This window comes from Mustelus asterias, chromosome 18 (genome assembly GCF_964213995.1).
Source record: "Mustelus asterias chromosome 18, sMusAst1.hap1.1, whole genome shotgun sequence".
NCBI lineage: Eukaryota > Metazoa > Chordata > Chondrichthyes > Carcharhiniformes > Triakidae > Mustelus > Mustelus asterias.
In genome coordinates, this window is record NC_135818.1 from 51,772,176 (window position 1) to 51,796,349 (window position 24,174).

The window sequence follows — 24,174 nt, forward strand, 5'->3', positions numbered from 1 at the left end:
CCCTGTTTGGTTACCCCAGTTATATCCACAGTGATAGGGGTTCGTCGTTTATGAGTGACGACTTGAGGCAATACCTGCTCTCAAAAGGGATTGCCTCCATTAGGACTACGAGTTACAACCCCAGGGGTAACGGACAGGTCGAAAGAGAAAACGCTACAGTCTGGAAGGCTGTCTTACTGGCGTTGAGGTCTAAGGGTCTTCCAGTCTCCCGTTGGCAAGAGGTACTTTCTGATGTGCTCCATTCAATCCGGTCCCTCCTGTGTACGGCAACCAACGCTACCCCACATGAGCGGATGTTTACCTTCCCTAGGAAGTCTTCCTCTGGGACCTCACTGCCGTCTTGGTTGACGAACTCAGGACCTGTCCTCCTGCGGCGGCATGTTAGGACCCGCAAGTCCGACCCTTTGGTTGAACAGGTCCATCTCCTCCACGCCAACCCTCAATATGCTTATGTAGCATATCCTGACGAGCGAGAGGACACGGTCTCTATTCGAGATCTGGCACCTGCAGGGGACCTGGAAACCCGCACCCCTGGTTAGGGACCCCTTGCCCTTTATCTCCCCTCCTGACACGGTGCGGGCAGTATCGGGACCACCACTTAATCCTCTTACTCCCGTGTACAGCTTGCCTGAGTCCAGGAGATTGTCGCCACCTCGAGGTGTTCCTGAGTCCAGGAAATTGTCGCCACCTCGTGGTCCACCCGTCCGTGAGGAACTGGAGGAGTCACTGGACACCGCCTTGGAGAGAGGGTCATCACGGTCACCAGAACCGGCGCTACCGCCAGTGTTGAGGAGGTCGCAGAGATGGTGTGGCCCTCCGATACGACTGAACTTGTGAATATATGGACAGTTCGTACTGTTTCTTTGCCCCACCGGCCTTTGTTTTTAAAGGAGGGGTGAATGTGGTGAACCATAGATGGTTACCACTATGGATACTGAACCATAGATGGTTAGCACTATGGGTACTTGTACATATGTTACTGTTGTTACTGTTGGGGTTAGGGTTGGGGTGTTCTACCTGTTGGTATTGTTCTGTGGTACACTCCGGTTGGCTCCGCCTACCTGTAGGAGTATAAAGGTCACTGCACTGCCTAGTGACCCTTTAGTCTGGGATTGTATTGTTAAGCAGTATACTCCATTCTTGTTACTAATAAAAGCCTTTATTTCCCGGGTACGATCCAGCCTCCCGAGTGAATTAATCGCGCATCACTCATTTTCAGCTGTATTAATAAAACTGTACCAGGTTACCATTCTTTAATATAGCAAGGGTGTTTTTAAAGAAAAATACTGTTCCGGGGTTCAGGAACACTTTTGTTTTGTATGTAAATGAACTTGAATGGAAACTTGAATTACAATTTTAATTTTTGAAAACTACCACAATTTTGAGTACAATTTGATCTGAATTACCAATTGTATCCAAAGCAAAACTCTTTAAAATATGGAGCAAAATTCGTAGAACTGACCTGGTTTTTGTTGAAGAAAAGGAAATCGAGAAGGGTCTTACTCCAAATATGTAGAATTATGAAAGACATGGTTAAATGTACATGAAAGTCAGTTTCTACAAACTTTGAACTATGATTGCATAACTAGACAAAATGATTGTAAGATTAAAAGGCTTCAAAAAATATTAGAAATATCTTTTCCCCAGTTAGTTGATCTGTGACTTCAGCAAAAGTGGTTAGCGCTGTGTGAATTTAAAAAAAACAACTGCTAGATATCTGTCCAAGAATAATATAGATGTTAAAAGGATAAGGATAAAGATATGTTATTACATTCTCTATGGAACACATTCGTCCTTGCGCTGACTAGCAGGAATGTTCATGTTTTGTTAATTGGTTTTGATGGGGGCAGGGAGAAATTTCATTGAGTTTATTTTATTGGAGCTTGTTTCATTGACCAAGTATCTTTTCCAGCAAATAGAGTAAGCAGGATAAAGCCAACTTGTATGTTTCATGGAGGGACTGACCTTCAGGGGCTGCATTTTCTCTTTTTGTCTTTCTTTCTTATGACTGATTGCTTAGGAATAAGATAGCATAGAGTGGTTGGAAGAGATTACAGTCCATCTGTCTGATTCAAAAGTCCAATGAAACTGGCATTATAAAAGAATGTTACAGGAATTATGTGCTATACGTAAAACCTTTAACAATATTAATAGATCTTATGGTATTTATAATGATCAAAGTCATTATTAGTAGCATTTGATTGTCCAATGAGGAGACTGGGCCTATGCACTCCAGAGTTCAGAAGAATGAGGGGTGATCTCATTGAAGCATACAGAATTCTTACAGGGCTAAACAGGGTAGGTACAGAGAATGTTTCCCCTCGCTGTGGTGAGGTCTAGGACCAGGGGACAGTCTCAGAATAAGAGGAAGACCATTTAGGACTGAGATGAGGAAGAATTTCTTCATTCAGAGGATGGTGAATCTTGGAAATCTCTACTCCAGAGGCTGTGGAAGTACAGTCATATTCAAGATAGAGATCAAAATTTCCAGATGTTGAAGCAATCGTGGAATATGGGAATAGTGCAGCAAAATAGCAGAAGATCAACCATGATCTAATTCAGGGTGTCAAAATGGTGACCTACTGGCCACATTATGGACTGTGAAGCCCCTTTATGTGGCTCCCAGAGCCACTGACCTAAATGTCAGTAAGGCCGGTCAGTGAAATTGAAGATTTTTGCAAGGGGCTGTTTCTCCAAACACAGCTTGTTTTTCTCCCGTGTTTGCTGCTCACAGGCTCTGGTTGCTTTCCCTACACACTCTCCCCACTTTCTCATGGCTCTCACCATTTTTCCCAGGCTCTTGCTGCATTCCTGCATTTTCTATCTGTTTTTCCCTAACTTGCACCTCATTCCCCAGGCTCCCACAGCCATCCTTTGGCCCTTAGAGTGCATCCACGTTTGGGCGGAGTTAAGGCTCAGACCCCACTCCTGTTTCTCTTCTCTCATCGCACCCCCTCTCCTGTCGATTTAGCGAGTGAGTGAAGATGGGTGGGTGAGTGAGCGTCAGTAAATGGGTGAGTAATGGTGAATGTGTAAGGTTATGGGTGGGAGAGTGAGGGAGGAAGGGTTTACACGTGGACAATGTCCTAAACTATACAATAGGTGGATTGTCAATGAAGAACCTGTTACTGCACAGTTCAATTTGTCTTAGCAAAACTGGGGTGTTGAGCACTCAACCCTATGGATTACTAAAATCACTTTTATTGAAAACATTCAATCCAGATACCTGACCGACCTAATGTTTACTGTTATTGCCCATCCAAATACAAGACTGACCATTCTTATAATGTGTGTGAGATCAACATGCACTCTGAACCACTCTCCTGTAACTTAGCACCCGAAACTCGGAGTGAGCTGGACACACACTCTCAATCTTTTGTACTCACCATAATTTATTACTTATTTTTTGAAATGATTGATTTATTGTTTTGACTTTTTTTTGCTGAGCAATTAATGTCTCATGTCATGCCAAACTTTAATTTTTCTGAAATTTGCTCATTGGCTCCTGAGTGAGAATAAAAATTGAAAGGTGCCGCCCCCCCCCCCCCTCCCCCCCCACCCCACCCAACCAATGAAAAGGCTGGACACCCTGATCTGATTGAATGGCAGAGCAGGCTTGAGGGATGAAGACTGACACCGGCTCCTAGTTCCTGTAGTTAAGTCAGATTGTGTTTTTAGTACAGAAAATGATTAATCGCAATTCACTTGAAACTATATATCAATACTCTTGATTACCACTGAATTGAGCTTAACTATGCAGTCAATTTCATCTTTAGCTTACATTCATTGATGTAGGGAATATTGTGAGGAAAATATTGCAGATAGACAGAAGGAAGCTTGAAATAAATGGAAATTATGGGGCATGTGGCTTAACAGTGTGAGTAAGGGCAAGAGGACAGTTGAACACTGGACAGTGGTGACCCTCAGGATGTCAATGGAGAAGAATTCAATGATGGTATTGCCGTTCAATGTGATGGGGAGATGGTTAGATTCCCCCTTGGGGAGATGACCTTTGCTTTGTACATTTGCATGATTGTTACTTCGCACAAAGTAGCCCAAGCCTGAATTTTGTCCAGACCTTACTGCAAGTGGGCATGGACTGTTGCTTTAACAGCAGTAGGTTAACGGGGCCTGTAATCTCATTGAGTGTCACAAGATTCGTTTTAAAGTAACTTTCTGCGTGACCTGATTGGCGCCATTTTGGAGCGGCCTCTCACGCACTAACTCTCCTCCTTGCAAACTCTCCCCATACCCGACCTCTAACCGCTTCCCAAACCTGGCCTGCCTGATCTCTGACTTCTCTCTGACTCTTTGAATTGCGGCCTCTCCCTGTTCCCGACTCTCCCTCTTACCGAACATCCCACTTCCTGGCTCTCAGTCTCACCACTTCCTGAACCTGCTTACCGGTTTTAGATCCATATCGGATTCAGTGTCAGAGCTCTGGATATGAAAGTGCGAGTCCTGATTGTGCAGAAGTTTCTAGCTGGAGCATTTATAATCCATTTTAAAAAAAATAACTGTCAAAGCTGCTCCTCTAGTCTCGCTGATCATCTCTAGAGCCCTCATTCGCAGTGTGGTTTCAGGAATGGGAAGTGGTGAGCGGGAATATTAGTTGTGTGATTGCTTAGCTCTTACCATGGCCTGCTGCTTCTGCTGTTTAGTAGACATGTACAGCTGTGTTGTAGATTCGCCAGTTTGGTACCTCTTTTCAGCCTGATGCTGTTCCTGGCATGACCTTCTGCACTTCTCATTGAACCAGGATTCCTCCCCTGAGCTTGATGATAATTGTAGAGTGAGGGATATGCCAGGTAATGAGGTTGAATATAATTCCACAGTTGTTGATGGTTCACAGTTCCTCATGGATGTCCAGTTTTAAACGGCTTAAACTGTTCCACATCTGTCCCATCTAGCACAATGGTAGTGACACACAATACGATGAAGGATGTCCTCAGTATGAAGACAGAACTTTGTCTCCACAAGGACTGTGTAATAGCCACTGTCATAGACAGAAGCATCTGCAACATGTAGATTGGTGAGAATGAGGTTAAATTAACTTTTTTCCCCTTACTTTGGTTCTTTCATCACCTATCCAGTTTGGTAGAAATATTCTTCAGGATTTGGTGGTGCTACATAGCCCGTCTTGGTGATGTGCATTGAAGTCCCTCACCCAGAGTACATTCTGTGCTCTTGCCATCCTCAATGCTTCCTCCAAGTGGTGTTCAACATGTACACCAAACTGTATGCCACTGTGCTGCCACTTGTGATGGTTTGTGCTGCTGGTGAAGATGTACTCAAGGATGGTGACGGAAGTGTTTGAGTTGTTGGCTGAAATATAAATTTGATACAATGGGAGAGTAAGGGTACCAAACAGATAAACTTTGATTCACTTAATTACCTTTTTAAACTTGAGTGCTTTTTGTTCTTGTACATGTAAAACAAAATACAGAACTCCCTGCCTAATTAAAACATTTATCCACTGCATATTTGAGCTGTACAGACTCAAAGATCCAGGTTTCAGTCGCTGGTTTGTGTTGTTGAACTGTCTGATCTCAGTCAAGATTGTAGTAGATTTGTGACCATTGGCCTGAGGACCCATTGGCTATAAAGGTTCACTTTACAATGGCCCTGACTAGAAATATGCATGTGCATGTAAACAATTGAGTAAAGGATTAGGCTTGATTGTCACATAGTCTGTTGAGGAACACTGTTCTGAATTGTATATGAATTGTGAAAATGCTGGAGGTCACTTGGCACCCAGGTTGGGAGTGCAGGCTTGCTATTCGCATCCTTTTCCCAAATATGGCTGGTAATGGGGTGGGAATTTCGGAATTGGTTTCCATCTGCTATTTTTCCTCTGGAGTCAGCCTGACTCTGAAAATCCAGCACAATGGCAACATGGACAAGTTGGACTGTAAAGCATTGCCACATTGCAGCGCCCCACATTGATCCAGCAAATTTAATAATTAGATTTTTTCTGGAATTTACCTTTGCTGCTGTTTTTTTCAGATGTTTCCAAAAGGACAGAATCCTATCTAGACTCACTCCCAAGTATGTTGGGTTGGAATCATACTTGAGTCTCTGGTCATCCATGTAGATGTGTAGTTCTTTTTTGACACTGGTGTTGTAGAGATGGAATACATTGAGTTCTGTGGTAGTCTGTTGCCTCTCTTTTCCATGCACATCTCCCTTACCCAAAGTGGTTATGAGGTGGAGATGCCGGTGTTGGACAGGGATGGACAAGGTGAGAGGTCATACGACACCAGGTTATAGTCCAACAGGTTTATTTCAAATCACAAGCTTTTGGAGCGCTCTGAAAGCTTGTGATTTCAAATAAATCCGTTGGACTTGTGTGACCTCTTATCTTATCCAAGGTGGACTCAGGGTTGGGATGGTCTTAAAATCTTTTGGAAAATCAAGCTCTGCTTTTCTGCTAATACTTGTATGTGGCAGGTGGGAAAGGGCAACCAGCAACAGTCCCAACAAGATTGGGCAGAGGAAAGTCCAGCTTGCAGCAGGGAGGCAGTGGTGGAGCTCACCACTCTCTTTTCTCTTTGCCTGAATGGAATGGGAGACAGAGGGAATTTAGTGCTTGTTGCAATGAAGCTGTTGCTGTTGCTCTTTGGCACAGAATGGCAGTACCACAGAATAGTGTGCTATAATCTGCAAATATCTCCTTGAAAATCAAATATGCAAATATCATCTTGAAATGCAAATTCGACAGTTTATTATCCAGCCTGCACTTCTAAAGAATTAGTACGTCACGTTATTCAAAATAAAGTTAGTGTTATGTGATTCTTCTGAAACTTGGCCAATGATTTACCAATGGAGCGTAGTAAGCTCTGCAAAAAAATGTTTTTATGGATTCTGTCTAAACAGTATCATAAAACACATTTTTGTTCCATAGTTTACAGTAAAGTTTCTTATGATTGTATAATTTCTGCAATACATACATTCTCAAAAAATGTTGTATCGATTAAATGTGCCTGTTTCTGTGCTGTTAAATGCAAACTGGAATGTGAAATCTTTCAGAAAGATTTAATTTTATTTTGAAGTAGGAGAAGTTATTTTTTCAATTTGTTACATGTTTTAACAAGTAGTTCTTTGTTTTAATCCATCATTTCAAATGTTGCATTTTCATTCAGCTCCCAAAAATTTGGTGTGGCTTTACCAGCTCTGGTGTTCATTAGGAAGGAAGAATCTCACGTGGAAGGTATTCACCTTGATAGCTCGAGCACAGAAGACATTGTATCTGCAGTCAAGAGTGCCATGTTGGAAAAGTTTGTAAGTAGCTTGCTGGCATTTAGACAGATTAACATCACTTCTGATATTCTCATTACTAATGCTTTCTTAAAATAGTTTGTAATGTATACTCATATTGACATTGAATTATTAATTTTTGATTATAGAGTCAGAGGTTTGCAGCATGGAAACAGGCCCTTCAGTCCAACTTGTCCATGTTGCCCTTTTTTTTAACGACTAAGCTAGTTCCAATTGCCTACGCTTGGCCCATATCCCTCAATAGCCAACTTACTCATGTGACTGTCTAAATGCTTTTTAAAAGACAAAATCGTACCCGCCCCTACTATTACCTCTGGCAGCTTGCACCAGACACTCACCACCCTTTGTGTGAAAAAATTGCCCCTCTGGACCCTTTTGTGTATCTCCCCTCTCACCTTAAACCTATGCCCTCTAGTTTTACATGCCCTTACCTTTGGGAAAAGATATTGACTATCTAGCTGATCTAAGCCCCTCATTAGTTCATAGACCTCTATAAGATCATCCCTAAGCCTTTAACGCTCCAGAGGAAAAAGTCCCAGTCGAGCCAGCCTCTCCTTATAACTCAAACCATCAAGTCCTGGTAGCATCCTAGTAAATTTTTTCTGCACTCTTTTAATTTAATAATATCCTTATAATATAATTATGATTAAAAATTATCATTAAATTGAAATGTTGCTTCGGTTCAGTGGTACATTCTTGCTTTCAGGTCAACAGGTTGTGGAACAAGGATAAAAATATAGAAAATGCTGGAAAATCTCAGCAGGTCTGACAGTATCTGTGGAGAGAGAATAGAGCCAACCTTTTGAGTCTGGATGACCCTTCATCTACACTGATGAAGGGTCATCCAGACTTGAAACGTTGACTCTATTCTCTCTCCACAGATATTGTCAGACCTGCTGAGATTTTCCAGCATTTTTTGTTTTTATTTCAGATTCCAACATCCACAGTATTTTGCTTTTATCTTGAGGATAAAAATATAATCATTTAATGCCTCAGGATATCTCAAAGTGCCATATAATCACTGTGTTGTACAGTCATTGTTATGTAGGGAATGACAACCAGAATCCACAAACAGCAAATGGATCCATAACATGATAACATTACGATCCCAGTTAACATTACAACTGGACAGGAAGATCCCAGAATGGAATCCTGGCGCAAAAGACCTTAACTTTCCATTTTTTTAAGAAATGGAGGAGCAGTATCACAAGGTTACCAATGAGCTTTTATCAACAATAGAAAGCATTTATTAAACACAAAGTGTGACTATAAGGCAAAACTCCTTCACTCCCACTTATCGTCACAAACATACACAGATTTTACAGATCAGACAGGTTACAAAGTATTTCTTATGCTATAATATTCTCAGAAAACACACAGTCCCTAACAGGCTTTACTGTGGCAACACCCCACTCTGAAACCCAAGTGACAGATGCTACTCAATCGATCTTCTGTTGATTTCTTCTCAAACTCCCCCCAGATGATTGTCACGAGTGTTTCCAAATTCCACTCTCAAAAAGACATACTTTGAAATTTTCTTTCATTCAATCAATGCTTTACATCAGTTGTTTTCATCAATGGTCCACCTCCAGGTTTTTTTAGCTATCATTTCAAACAAACCTTTCTCTCATCTCTTTTAGCAATGATCTGCCTCCAGGTTTTCCAACTCTCCTTTCTGTATTCTTTTATCTTGGATTTCCACATGCATCCAAACTTCTACACAAAACTCTGGCACTCAGCCTCCAACTGAATACAATTGTTTCCAAAGGTTGGAAATAAGGATACCAAACTTACAATGGCTTGGTTGTCTGACTTTTCCCTGGCCAACTTCACCCAGGTCTGCACTTCCAGTTCTGTCTTTAGCCTCAGTGACTAGTACCCTGTCCCAGTGGCAGTTTCCTCTGTTCATTTAACTTCAGACTTCCTGGAAACTTCTCTTCATTTCTCTAGTTTCCTTAACTTTAGATTTCTGGCACTTGCCTTTTTGTCCCTTCATTATATGTGAGAGATGTTTTGTCTCTCGTAGCTAAACTGCTTCAATTCTGGCTTCTAGTTAGAGCTAAATTCAAAAAGGTCTTTTCCCTAAAAGTGGCTCTTGTTTGCCAAGCAACATCTCATTCTTTTGTCCATGCTCATGTTTATTTTTCTGATTGTAAATTCTCTCAGCACAATTTGAACTGAAACAAAAAACCCCCATGCATGCAAAAACCTTTGTTTAACATAAATCTAACTAGTGTTGTACCCTTTCCTACACAAAAACACTAAATTAAACTCACTTAAAATCTATTCCTTATTTTTGTAATGTCCAATCATAGATCACTTAAACCTACCTCTGCTTCCTGACAATGAACTGTTCTGATGGTGTTGGTTTAGTGAGGAAAGTTTGCTAAGGCACAAAGAGAACTTCCAGTCCTATCCTGAAATAATGCCATAGGAACTTTTATATCTCCTTGAGCACTCAGACAAGACCTCAGTTGAACAAACCAACTGAGAAAATACATTGTCAACAACACAGCACTGTACAAGTGTCAGTCTTATTTCCATGACAGGACTTGCCTAGGAGTCTGAAGGTTGCGGGTTTAAACCACACTCCAGCAGAGTGCATAATCTAGGCTGTCTCCTCAGTGCAAGTTGCAAGGAGTTTAGGCTATTATTCTGTAAGGTGTAATGGAATAGAGCTGCTATGGCACTTTCATTGTTATCTAATGTAGATTATGTCATTGCTCACATGTCTATCTCAGTGGTATAAAGTATAGGCACATTAACAGTCATTCAGTTGTAACTTTAGAGATTCCTGGCCCTTAGGTTATAGCAGCTTCTTTTTGCCATCCTAATAAAATGAAGCAGAGCACTTTGAGACAATTTTTCATAGAAATCACAGAAGACAAATGTTGAGATTAGGAGTGTTTATAGGAGCTTGGACTCCATTTGAGGCATGCAGGCTGGCTTGTATTATCTGTAACTTGTATATGCGGAATGTGATGCTTCTAGACATATGAAAACTGCTTTTTGCCATCTTCCCCGTGTGACCTGTTCCCGGCCTCACTCAGAGCATTTGCGCTGAAATGCTAAGCATGTCAGGAGTTTTAGCCCTCGGCATCCACACTGGCCATCTCCCAGCACTGTATCATAACTGCTTCGCTCTGTGGTCTGCAGTTTCTCCTACAGCATGACCCAGAGAAGCAGGCAGTAGTTTCAGATTCTCACAGTGTGACATTTTATAAAATGACATTCAGTCTCGCTACATTATTCATAAGCATAATCATGTGCCATTTGTCCATCGTTTGCAAGTGTTATTAAATTGACCTCAGTTAAGTGTTTTAGGATTACCAAGTCCTGAAAATAATTGGGGTGTGAAATTAAGATCCATAGCAACCTTCAGTTGCTTCTGATGCAGTGTGCAGAATGGCCCATGCTGAGAAGTGCTGTCATGTAGACTTTCTTTTATATGCCAAAAGCCTCTGAACTAGTGTCCATCGGCTGATTTGCTGTCCAAGTTGAAAACTTGGTCCATTCAGGTCCACTCAAAGTATTAGCTTGTCACTCAACAAGTAACATGAATTGAGCAGTTCTCTGATGTCTGAAAACAACAACTCAGAAAGGGAAGGTCAGAGTAAGGGGACGCGGTGAGAAGCAAGAAGTCTATGGCCACAACATCAACAGCAACTGTTCATGTCAGAAGGGGCATAAGGCAGAATTATACCATTATCCTTAGTGTGTTCAGTGATGCCGCACGGCATTTATTCTATTAAAGGCAAAATTTGAAATAAAAACAGAAAATGTTGGAAATCTCAGCAGGTCTGTCAGCATCTGTGGAGAGAGAATAGAGCCAATGTTTCAGGTCAGGAAATGTTGGCTCTATTCTCTCTCCACAGATGCTGTCAGATCTGCTGAGATTATCCAGCATTTTCTGTTTTGGCATTCTGTCACAGCCAGCCTTGTGTGGTGGAGAACTATCACCCTCTGAGGAGATGCGGGCATCCTTGTCCTTCACCAATTCTGTTCTACTCCCTTCTAGTGGGGACCACATTGTCCTGCATGAGAGAGGACAGAAGCCATCCTGTGGTGTCGGTTAGCTCAGTTGTCTGGACGACTGGTTAGTGATGCCGAGTGATGCCAACAGTGCGGGTACAATTCCCGTACCGGCTGAGGTTATTCATGAAGGCACCACCTTCTCAACCTTGCACCACGCCAGGGGTGTGGTGATCCTCAGGTTAAATCACCATCAGTCAGCTCCCCTCCTCAAAGGAGAGAGCAGTCTTTGGTCATCTGGGACTATAATGTCTTTACCTGGCAGACTGTAGCTAACAATGTAACACATGGATCAGCTATTTAACGATGTATGTTATTGACTTTAATGAAGGGATTGATTGTAACGTTTGCTGACAATACAAAGTACTCTGCAGCCTTTGATATAGTTTACCACACAATCCTCCTCCAGCTCCTCTCCAGTGTCCTGAAGTTGGGTGGGACCTTGCCTGGCCCCATTCCCATTAGAATATCACCTGCAATGTCTTCTCTTCCTGCTTCCACACCATTAGCCCTGGTTTTACTGGGTGGAGCATTTATTATGAATGCGGCTTCCAGGGGGTAGTTAACGTAGCATCAGATACCTCTATAGATCATGTAGCAGAAGGCCCAGGAGCAATGACAGTGGGAAAGGGGAATTAACTCCATCACCTTCGTTTTAACTGTGCTATTGCTGTATTTCTGCTGAGCAGAGGGAATTAAACCATATCTTGTTGAATGTGTACTAAACTTACACATTAGGTTTATTGTGCTTTGCTGTTGATTTTAAACTTGAATGTGTTTTATTATGCAAATGGAAAACCAATGTGAAAATTAAAAAATAAAATAATTTCATGTCATGGACTGCTGTATTGCACTTATGAATTGTTTTTTGACTTCTAAATGTCACCATTTCTTGGCAACTGAATAAACTAAATATTCTTTCTATTTTCTGTTTTTCAACATTAGCCTGAAGTCACAGTGGAAAATTTCCCATCTTACTTCCATCCTCTGAAACCATTACTCATTCTGTTTATTGATAATGATGACACCAAGACCTTGAAAGCGAGAGAAGAGCTTGGAGAATTGACCAAGTTAAACTTGCAGATTTACACCATGTGCTGGATTGATCTGTGAGTCGCAATTTCTCTGGCAATAATCTAACAGGATCAGCATTCATTGGTTTTGGTAAAATGCCAGTTCTTAAACTTAAAAAAAAATTCTGTCAATAAGTTAACTGACATAAGAATGATTACCATGTTCTGACAGTAGGGGCTGGATCTTCATCTCCCAATAGAGGTATAAATTGGTTTGCAAAATGCTAAAAAAAAAATTTTATTTGTTGGAAAATCAAATTTCCTCTGCCTTCTCAACCCTTTATCAATTTTGCGGGTGGGAAGGCTTTGGAGGGGTCCAGGACTCTTTGATAATCTCTCCCTGCGACTCGCTGGTCAAATAAAAAATACGTCTTTACACTGGGACACTGGCTTTCATGAGTCTTTGTATTGGCTGAAGTTTCGGCGATACCCAGTCACCTCGCATCGCAAACCCCGCTAACATACTTTAAAAACTGTTAATGACTGAACAGCATATATGAGAGTATTTTACTTGATATATCTTCATATCATAAGGATTTCCAGGCAGTTTATTTCCCCTCCTAATATGATAGCTCCTTCACTGTACCAGCTGTAGTTCTGTTTTATAACTTGTAGCATGAACCTCCACTACAAGAAACAGGATCATTGTGTTTTGTCAATTTTGTAAAAGATAACAAACATGGAACAGCTTTCCTGGTGCATTTTTGAAAGTGTTATATTACTTGCTTTTCATAGGGTACAACATTTTTCTAAACAGCTGGTAATGTAAATCAAAAGTATCAGAGATTAAACTTTTTATCAGATGGGTTTTGTTGAACTAAATTTCAATTCTGATCTTTGATCATTGAACCCGAGTCATTCACAGCTGAAAATAGATCATGGCAGATAATTATTGCTATAACAAAAAATATAATTACACTACATTAAGTTTTAAGTGTGGTTGCTTGTTAAATGAAGTTGACACATAGGGTGCCTATATTACAAATTCATCACCTTCATTTACTCTGATAAGATAATCTCCATAACAACGTTAAACACTTTTTGATCTGATTACTGCCTGTGAAGCCTTATCACATATTGTCAAGTATGTCCCGTCCAAGTAATATTTAATATATAGATGAAAACAAAAATGTGCTCAAACAATTCTTTTCTAATCCGACCGAAAATGCAAAAACCATTACGATATTTCCTTGCTTAGACATAAGCTTAGAAATTAACTAAACTTTTTCTGGAATCAATGGATCTAATTTTCTGCATATTGCGTATATAACTGCATATCTTTTGTATCATTGCACCGTTGATTGTCATATTGCAATTTCTTCCTTCTGACTTTATTTGGTAGAAAGTTGAACAGCTAAAATTTTGAAGTAACCTCTAATTAATTTAATTTGGTGATTTGTTATTTGACTTGTCCAGAACTTACTGTACACTAGGTCGCCTTGCAACCCATTTCCTTTATTCCTGCAATATAATTTCAAGAATCTTTTCAGCTGTCTGGTAAATTAAAAGCAGTGGTTTCTTTCAAATGTGCAACTCACAATAGTCCATGTATAACATAAATCAAATTCCTTTCTACACCCGTGATTCTGTTTATTGATCATAATGTTTTCCTATGTTTAATCCATTAAGGCGAAATACACATGTTGGAAAAGAGATTCTTCAAGTATATTTGAACTACCTCCCACAGCTGCCAGCACTCATTTTAGTGAAACTCAGTTCTAGTGGGCAGGTGTTTGCATTTCCAGAAGAGCAGCTTATATCAAGAACGAGTATATTACATTGGTTAAAGAAGGTACAAACAGGACAGGAGGATCCCAAAAGTAAGTACAATCAATGTCTCCCAATAGCTTCATGTAAACAGCTGTGTCTGCAGTCTGCCTTTCCAATATAGACATAATGGTTACCAGATGGATGAAAATCCACAGACTTTGCAGTTCATTTCAGCTGTGTTTCTGGTGAGAATGTAAGGAAAGGACCAGGACATGAGTATGGTGAGTTTTGCGAATTCTTGCTGGTTTCCATGGAGCCCAAAACTTTCCCATCCTGAACCAAGGCCACCTGGAGGGTATATGGCTGCAGGGCAGCTTCCAGGCCAGAAGTTCCCCTCATTCACAGCTGGAGAATCCACTGAAATGCTAAGAAAAAGATTCACATCTGCCATCCTACTTGTAAGTGGAGCTGACTTTATGGATCAGGCCTATCTGGACCTATAAAGATTTAAAATCCACTTGAATCATCATTCATAATTTGTTTTAATGATGTTTCTAATGTGTTAATAATGCTGAAACTGTATGCAATTGTTGAAATAGAAGAAAAGGTGAATTGTTGGAAAATCGGACTCAATGACATATCAAAAAAATGGCAGTTACGTTGAAGCCTAGTAATTTGAATTGTGCTGAAACATTATGAATTATTCTGTCATCATTTATAGCATATTTCTATCATGTGCAGACCCAAAGTTATTAAAGTTTAAATTTGCACAAGGGTTTTACAAACACCATGTCGATCTCTCCAGCAGCAGCCAATGCTAGGATTCCTTGCATCCACTACCTCAGTTTCCCAAGTCTTTTCTATCTTTGTTTATGCATATATTAGGATGAAGCACGCAGTCACATATACATTCACCACCTACATGGTTCCCTCACATTAGCCCCTGGCCAAGCCACCTTCCTATGTCCCCTTAACATTAATCCCTGTGTTATGGTTCAGGTCAAAAACTCCAAAGTATTTTATGGAGCCACCTGGATCATAAGTTTTGCCCCTTGAATTTGGCTAGGATCAGCATGAGATGTTCAGGTATGATTCAAATGACCCACGAGGGAGCTTTTATCAAACAAACTTTATTTAAGAATATAGTTAACATGTGTAGTAAGAAAATTAGCAAGAACTTTTATCAATTACAAACAAGAAACAGAACAACCACTATAATGTATACCCCTTAACAAATATATCTAATGTGTTCCAATCAAACCAATCCCATAGACAAAAGACTCTTTTCACTAGGCACTATTACAGAAGTGGAAACAGACAGTCTTGGTGATTTTTAAAAAAAATTTCATTCGTGGGACATGGGCGTCGTTGGCTGGCCAGCATTTATTGCCCATCCCTTGTTGCCCTTGTTCAGAGGGCAGTTGAGAGTCAACCACGTTGTTGTGGCTCTGGAGTCACGTGTAGGCCAGGCCAGGTAAGGATGGCAGATTCCTTCCCTAAAGGACATTAGTGAGCCAGATGGTTTCTTCTGACACACAACAATGGTTTCATGGTCATCAGTATTTCCTAATTCTAGATATTTTTTATTGAATTCAAACTCCTCCATCTGCCATGGTGGGATTCAAACCCGGGTCCCCAGAACATTAGCTGAGTTTCTGGATTAATAGTCTTGCGACAATACCACTAGACCAGACTATTTTACGGGGCAAGATGTCCCTCAACCGCATCATCTTAGATTTGGTAGTAAGTGATAGATGCAGAGGCCTGAATCTGAAAGTTCTGCCCCGGAACCTTGCCTCCGCCATTTTTTGCTGAGATAGGGGTGGATTATAAATAACACATTCCTGGTTCACAGGGACAGCTGTCCATATAAATCAGCACCTGCCTCCACTCAAGTTACCCTATATTCTTTTGGAGATGTAAGGTACCCCTTGGATATGGTCCTAGGACATCTTTGGGAGAGGTAAGGCATCATTTAGGACAGGTCGGATTCCCTTTAAGATTTTTAAAATTAGACATGATTGTACATTAAAAACTGAATAAACTTGTTGGCTCAATCAAGCTATGAAAGAACTGTCATGTGGTCAAAGAACTGTCCTGGGATTCCTGGAGCTCACTGAAACGGTTAAAACTCATTGGAACTGCCAAAGCTCTTAAGGGATGTAACTCTGTTGGGCTTTAAATTTTTTTTTAAATTGTGGTGTTTGAAAAAAATCAGGACATAATGTTTCTGTTGACATATATCTGAAGGTTATCATCATAGGATTTGTGCTGCATGACTGATTTTGCAACCTAGTATACCATAGTGAGCAGTTTAATTTACAACTTGAAATGGTTTTAGACTTGAAATGTTTGTTTTCATAAGAGATTAATTGAAAGAATTTCCATATATAAATTTTTTTATCAGAGTTTTTAAAAAAATAGTGATGTCATCATTAGCTGCACTGCTGTCTCACAGGGCCAGGGACCCCGGTTTGATTCCCATCTTGGGTCACTGCCTATGCAGAGTTTGCATGTTTTCCCCGTGTCTGTGTGGGTTTCCTCCGGGTGCTCTAGTTTCCTCCCACAGTCTGAAAGACGTGCTGATTAGGTGCATTGACCTGAACAAGCGCTGGAGTGTGGCGACTAGGGGAATTTCACAGTAACTTTATTGCAGTGTTAATGTAAGCCTTATTTGTGACTAATAAGTAAACTTTACATTATTTTATTTCAGCATGGCTCCTGAGTTTGCACATGGTGGATTTGAGCTGAGTTGGCATGGAGGGGTTAAGGGTGAAGGTTAGTGAGCGGGGTGTATATGAGTTGGCAGAGGGATTATAAAAGGCCATCAGAATAATTAGGGCAAAGATTGGCATAGAAGTGGCCAGACGGGGTGGGTAAAAAGATGTCAGGTGGAATGAGGATATGAAGGGGCAGGGAGTGGGTAGAGGGACATAGAGTGGCATTGGGGAGGGTGGCATGGATGGGCGATTGGGAGCATGTGGGGGGTGGTGAATGAGGGGTGAGGGTTAAAGGGCTTTTTTACTTCATTTTTTAAATAAAGTCAACAAAGCGCTGGAGCACAAAGGCAGGCTTTCCACCCAGGTTGCCACAGACTGCACCCAGTCTTTGCACTTGTTCCTTGGGCTGCAGGCCTGACTTCTAATCCAGCCACCTTCCTCAGAACAAAATTCCCACTCTGGGCCTCTTGTTTCCTGGGTTGGGTTGGTGGAGCTAGAAAATGCGCTCCTGCTCCGGGAGCAAAAGCTAGTCTCACTAATGGTAACCATGAAACCATTGTCGACTGTCAAAAAAACCTTTGGTTCACTTATGTCTTTTATGGAAGGAAATCTGCCACCTTTACCTGATCCAGACCACAGCAATGTGATTGACTCTTAACTGCCCTCTGAAATGGTGTGGCAAGCCACTCAGTTCAAGGGCAATTAGAGATGGGCGACAAATGCTGACCTTGCCAGCGACACCCACATCCCATGAAAGAATACATTAAAAATAAATCTGAGCCACTATCTACAGCCTTGCCAGAGTTTTCCACATCCTGAGAACAAATAAATAAAAAATATAACTCTGCTTTAAGGTTCCAAGCAGGAAGAATGATCTTGTAGACACAAATCCAACTTAACTTTACAATAAACCTTGTGGTTTTGGAATAAAGCTATTTGAATGGTTAGAAAGGTGTTTTTGTTAGTTTTAAGGTTTTTCCACTACAAACTGTGAGCTCATCTTGGAGCTTGTTCGATGACACATTTTTCATCGGAATTCTTGGCTTCTGCAGAATAGTGTGAAATTAGGTGAAGGGTAAGTTTTCGTTACCTGAGATTGCAGTATTCCATGGGCAAAATCAGAAATAAGAAAATTAATCAACATTCTGAATTTTGATAAACGTGTATGCTGAGTCAAATTCAAAATTATACAAATTTAATCAAATTAGGATGATGAGCATTCAATCACTGCTTAACTTACTGAGAGCCATGACAAGGAAGGGGAGAAGCAGCACAGTCTCACCTCTTGCAACTGATGGAAAATTTGATCAACCAAATAATTCCGGTGGAAAAAACAAATAGCTGACACTTGTGTCTTTAGCATGCAGATTTGGGCTTGGACATGGAATGAACTGCATTTGCAATGACTAAGTAGTTATTAATGGTCGCGATTCAGTCACGAGTGGAGACCTGCAAGGATCAATGTCAGGCCCGTTGGTCTTCATATTTAACAATAATCTGGCTGAAAGCATCAGGAAAGTGAGATGCAGGTTTGTGGAAAGTATAAGTATCTGTACAGGTATCATGATTTTAGACAAACCATAAATTTGAAGTTGCTCCAGATGCGGTGTGGGAGTCGGCCCATATTTGCCAGGTGTCTTTAGTGTTAGTAAATGTTTACTGCATTTAGATTGGAGTAGGTTAAAGCATGTAGACTTGTGTTCAAGACTGCTGAATGGGGCAATACAGCATGGGAAGATCTATGACCGAGCGCCAAGATTTATTTGTGAAAGTGAATAAATGTACTTTAAACTAGGAATACTATTCTTTCTTTGTATGGTGCTTTGGTTAGACTTTATTTCGAATATTGAGTCCTGTTTTGGTCCTTTCACATGGTGGGATGTTAGAGGCCTTGAAAGATGGGGGTTGGGTATTGAATCATCGCCTTGTTTTATGATTATTATTCTCATAGAAATTCCTGAACTGAACACAGCAAGTTTTTTTTTGTGTGTGGCATTTCTGTATTTTGTTAGAGATCACATGTCAGGGCCAGAAGGAAACAAGTTGTGTTGTAGAGTTTCGTCTGTATGATTATTGATGGTACACAACTTGGCTCTGCATGTTTGAAATGCTGACAGGTTTTATGAACCTACTTTCACAGATCTCCTGCAAGGTAAAGAATGGACACCCCCTCAAGCAGCTTACGACTTTCTGGCAATCATGGATATTATGCATCCTGGGTTTGCAAAGCAGAGGACACCCAATTCTGCTAAACAGGAAAATCTGTATGAGGAGGGAGAAAATGAGACTGAACATTTGAGCGAGAGTAACAAGGAAGAGGATCAGAGTAAACTAGTTGCAGAGTCTGAAAAAGTGCACGCGACTCCTACAACCTCAAATGAGACGAAGACACAACATGAGCTTCATAATGAGTTGTGATCAGAAACCATAGAATCTCTACTGTGCAGAAAGAGGCCATCTGGCCCATCGAGTCTGCACCGAGTCTCCGAAAGAACATCCCATCCAGGCCCTCCCCTCCACCCTATCCTGTACATTTACCATGGCTAATCAACCTAACCTACACATCTTTGGACTGTGGGAGGATACCAGAGGAAACCCACGCAGACATGGAGAGAACGCGCAAACTCCACACAGTCATCCAAGGCCAGAATCGAACCCAGATCCTTGGCGCTGTGAGGCAGCAGTGCTAATCACTGTGCCACTATGTCACCCTGAATAACTCACTTGCTGAGTGTTGTCCACCTATACTGATTTTAGCAGCTGAGGTATTACTGAACTTGTTACATGGATATTATGTAATTACATTACATGTAATGTCACATGGCCTTCGTCAGCAAAAGCTGATTGCACAACAGAAACTGAGCATTTGTAAGTTAACCCTGTGATGCAGCTTAACATTTCCTGCATGAATTAGGCAAAGAAACAGCTAATTTCCATGGGAAATAAAGTACATTCCTGGATATCAAAGGATTCAGTAATTTTGTAAAATATACAGGCATTTTGTTATTTAGTTTAAAATTAGGAATGAATATGTCACTAAAAGGACAGACTTGGCTGAAATTTTCAGTCTTCTATATGTCATGGAGTATGGTTTTACAGCAAGATTTAACATATGTTACACTAAGCCACCAGTCCGAGTTGGTGTAAACTTGATGAGATTATGAATTTACATTTTTTACTGTGGTGTCCAGACTGGGTGAATTCCTATATGTACCAGGCTTTGGTGAAAAACTCCAATTAGACCTCCTTTCAACATTCACTAATTATGTCAAGAGTCTGATCCCTGTGCAATATAAAGTTAAATGGGGTCTGTAATCTGCAGTACATTGGCAGGATGAAGTTTATTCTTTATTCACCCAAACAATGTGATGTCAATATTTTAACTGTTCACAGAACTTTGCACTTCTTGCATTTTTAATAAACCATTCTCATTTATTAATAATATGAGGTTGTCTATGTACTTTTAAACAGTAATACAATTTTTTGCATGTCGATACTGCTTTACTAAATGCATGCATGCTTTTGTATTTCATAAACTAGGGTTTCTTAAACTGAACATTTTTGACCTCCCAAGAGTGGAACCCCTGAGAAACATGCTTAGAGAAACATTCTTATTACATTAGAGTTGAAACCACAGAAAAAATGTTTTTGCGCCATAGGTACAAACATACAAAACAAATTTATAAATCTTCTATTTCTTTTGTACATTTTTTTCATAATTAGAGTTTTCTTATGCAATGAAGTACTTGAGCCGTACCTTTTTGTCATTTTTAATGGGAGGAGTAATGCTTCTCCTTTTGTTCACAAATTTGTTTAATATTAGGAGTGTTGCTGGAGAGCTGGATTCTCGTATCAGACACTCACTCACTCACTCTCACACATGCACTCTTTTTTCTCTCTCTTTCTCGAACACACGCACTCACCTCTTTCACTCTTGCACGGTCTATGCATGCATACACTCATCCCTCTCTCTTTATCACACACACACTCACCTCTCCAGGGGTGATTTTCTGGCTCTTCCTGTTGGTGGGATCTTCTGGTTCCACTAACGGTGATCCCCTTGCCACGGTTTTCAAGGCAGCAGAGATGGAATTAATGGGAAATCCCATTGATAGCTGATGCGGTGGAGAAAAGGTGGGTAACAATCTACCCTCTGCTTGGAAGGAGACCCCCTCAGCAAGGTGATGAATCCTGCCTGGGATGCAGTGGCAGCAGTGGTCAGTGCCAGCAGCATGAAAAAGAGAATGAGGGTTCAATGTCGGAAAAAGTTGAATGACGATCTGCGATCTTCAGGGGTAGGTGCCCCTGTCTCCCCTTGGCATTTGACTCTTCCGTCACCCCGGAATATCACCTTGAGCCCACATGCCACCACCTTGCTGGTTCTCAGCACTTAACCTCCCAGCATCATCCTCAAATGCCCTGGCACTCCTCATCAGAGCCCTCTCTGTCTAGGCCCGGTGCCCACACATGCCAGTTGTCCTTGACCTCCAACTCACCATGCATCCATTTCTTAATATCCTCTTTTTTGTCCTGGCAGGAGAAGATAGCCCATAACAAATGTATGAGAGAGAAAATGGACAGTGGTATGCCCAACACGCTTTGAGGAAAAGCCCATGGAGTTTGCAGGGGAGGACCAGGAATGGGTCTGCACAGAGCGAGGTTGACCTGGGACAGAGAAGTGAAGAGCCACTTCACCTTCATCCACTTGACCAGTTTCAAGTGAGTTATTTATTGTTCAAACCCCTGATCAGGCTATGTACTAAAACCATGTTTGCCTGAAAGAACATAATCCGATGAGCCTCGGCCATCAATGAGCAGAACCCCCCCATTCCATCCACACAGCTGTGCCCCAACCAAATGTTGTGTCTCTGAACACGTTCATCCCTCTACTTGGCCTCTTGAGGTATTTTGTGGCCATTACAGGAATTGCAACCACGGCTAACCGACCCATTAAATCGCACCCACTCTCCCTCACCGTTCAGAAACATACACACTCACCTCTCACAAACATTCACACTCTTAGCTCTCACTCACACATTCATTCTCACCTCTCCCTCATTCGTACACACTCGCCTCTCGCGCGCACACACAGGTTAAGTGAGTGGGCAAATATTTGGCAGATAGAGTATAATATCGGAAAATGTAAACTTATCAATTTCAGCAGAAAGAATAGAATATTATTTAAATGGACAGAGATTGCAGAACCCTGCAGTACAGAGGGATCTGGGTGTCCTGTTACATGAATCACAAAAAGTTAGTCCAGGAAAGTGTTGATGCTGCTGTACAGGGCTTTAGATAGACCACATCTGGAGAACTGTGTAAATTTTTGGTCTCAAAAAAAAAATAATTGCGTTATAAGCAGTTCAGAGATGGTTGACTGGACTGATTCCTGCAATGAAGGGGTTATCTTATGTGGAAAGGTTGGGTCTATATCTACTGGAGTTTAGAATAACAAGAGATGATCTTCTCAAAACATGTAAAATTCTGAGGGGACCTAACATGGTGGATGCAATGAGAATGATTCCCCTCATGGGGAGAGTCTAGAACTAGTGAACACCGTTTAAAAATTAGGGGTCTTCTATTCAAGATTGATGAGAAATAATTTCTCTCAGAGGACTATTAGTCTGTGAAATTCTTTTCCCCACAAGAGACAATGGAAGATGGGTCATTGAATATTTTCAGGGCTGAGTTAGATTTTTGATCAACAAAGGAGTCAAGGATTATGGGGGGATAGACAGGCAAGAGGAGTTGAGGCTACAATCAGTTCAGCCGTGATTTTATAAAATGGTGGAGCAGGCCCGAAGGGTCGAATAGCCTATTCCTAATTTTTGTGTTCTTGTGAGATTGCTCTCAGCAGGCAAAGAGTAATGTGCACTCTACCAGCCAAAACCCTGAGACGGACACACGTGGGCAGTACTATCTCTTTAGGCTCCTTATTCTCTTCCCATCAGCCACCTCCACCACACCCAGGAAGTCAGGCCCTTCCCACTTCACTCCTCCATACCCGTGACCCTACGTTTCAACCTCCCCAGATCCCTTTTCCACCCCTCCATGACCCCGGTCCCACTCCTACCCCCCACCCCCTCCACTGACTCACCTCGCTGATCCCAAGCAGTCATGCAAGCTGCTGTTCTCCTGTTCCCCTCTGTTGTAAGAAGTCTCACAACACCAGGTTAAAGTCCAACAGGTTTATTTGGTAGCAAATACCATAAGCTTTCGGAGCGATGCCCCTTCGTCAGATGGAGTAGTTATCTGTTCTCCAACAGTACACAGACACAGACTCTCTGTTGTGCCATTGAGTTAAACAACAAAAATTGCTGACCTTGCCCACAACTGCACAAAACTGACAGCTGCACGCCACCTTTAAACAAATGTAAACCAGGTGCCATAAGATTCTTGTGCGCTGCTGGCTTTATCTTGAAGGTAGGGCATAATTTAGAAAGGTTTTGCACTAGTGAGTATTGATGGCATGCAAATGTATTATAAGTATGAAATTGACAGAGGCTGATGTGAGGTTTGACATGTCACTGACTTTATTTCTGGATCTCAACCCACTTTTGGGAAATCAAGATTTTACAACTTGCCTAATGAAGCCACGTTTCCTACTCTTGCCAGCTCAATAAAGTCCCTGGTTATGTCAAACTTGTTTTGACCTGACACATTTAAATTACAGTGAATAAAGTATTCTGTTTTAAAGCAAGTGGATACAAACGCAACAAAAATGGTTCATGAAAATTCCCTGGATTTCACCAAATGTTGGATATTAAAAAATAACTTATTGTCCAATATGGGAAATGAAATTACATTCGCTGGCCAGAATTTTACTGTTCCGCCCGCCACGAGAAGCGGAGCGGGCAGGAAGCGGACAGTGGGAAGGTCTGTTGTCATCGGACGGGATTTTACGGTTTCAGGATGAGCGAAGCTGTAAAATTCCATCCATTATGTTTTCCCACATTTTTCAAAAACTCAGAAAAATGCTGAATTCTTATTGTAATTCACAACACATCAAAATTGGGGAAATGTGTAATTTTGAGATGGGTGATTTTTACAAATGCGATTTTATAAACAGCGCATGAATGTGATAGTACGTATAATATAACAGTATATACAGTAACAAGCAATGAATCAGCACAGTTTGCAATTCATCACAGCACATTTAATAAGGTTATCTTCTCATGATTCATTTACTCAGTACAAATGTTAAAGTTGCTTCATCCATTCTTAGACTTATTTATGTAGAATCACATGATAAAGATAATGAATTTTTAACGATCAGGCCCTGCATTTAATTTCTCATGTTACAAATTTGATGCATGAAGTGAAAAATAACATTGCAGAAAGGAGCTTTTCTGACCGATCAT

General features: G+C 41.1%; 1 protein-coding gene across 5 annotated transcripts in view; it reads left to right on the top strand.

Moving 5' to 3' along the window:
* The window catches only part of txndc16 (thioredoxin domain containing 16), a 120,772-nt gene extending 100,522 nt beyond the window's left edge, over positions 1-20,250 (top strand). For all 5 annotated transcript variants that reach the window (XM_078233930.1, XM_078233928.1, XM_078233931.1 and 2 more), the window contains 4 exons: positions 7,143-7,281; positions 12,256-12,419; positions 14,013-14,203; positions 18,954-20,250. In XM_078233930.1, coding sequence (XP_078090056.1) covers positions 7,143-7,281; positions 12,256-12,419; positions 14,013-14,203; positions 18,954-19,231 — 772 coding nt within the window. In that variant the 3' untranslated portion in view covers positions 19,232-20,250. The remainder of the gene's footprint in view (positions 1-7,142; positions 7,282-12,255; positions 12,420-14,012; positions 14,204-18,953) is intronic.
* The last annotated feature ends 3,924 nt before the right edge of the window (positions 20,251-24,174 follow it).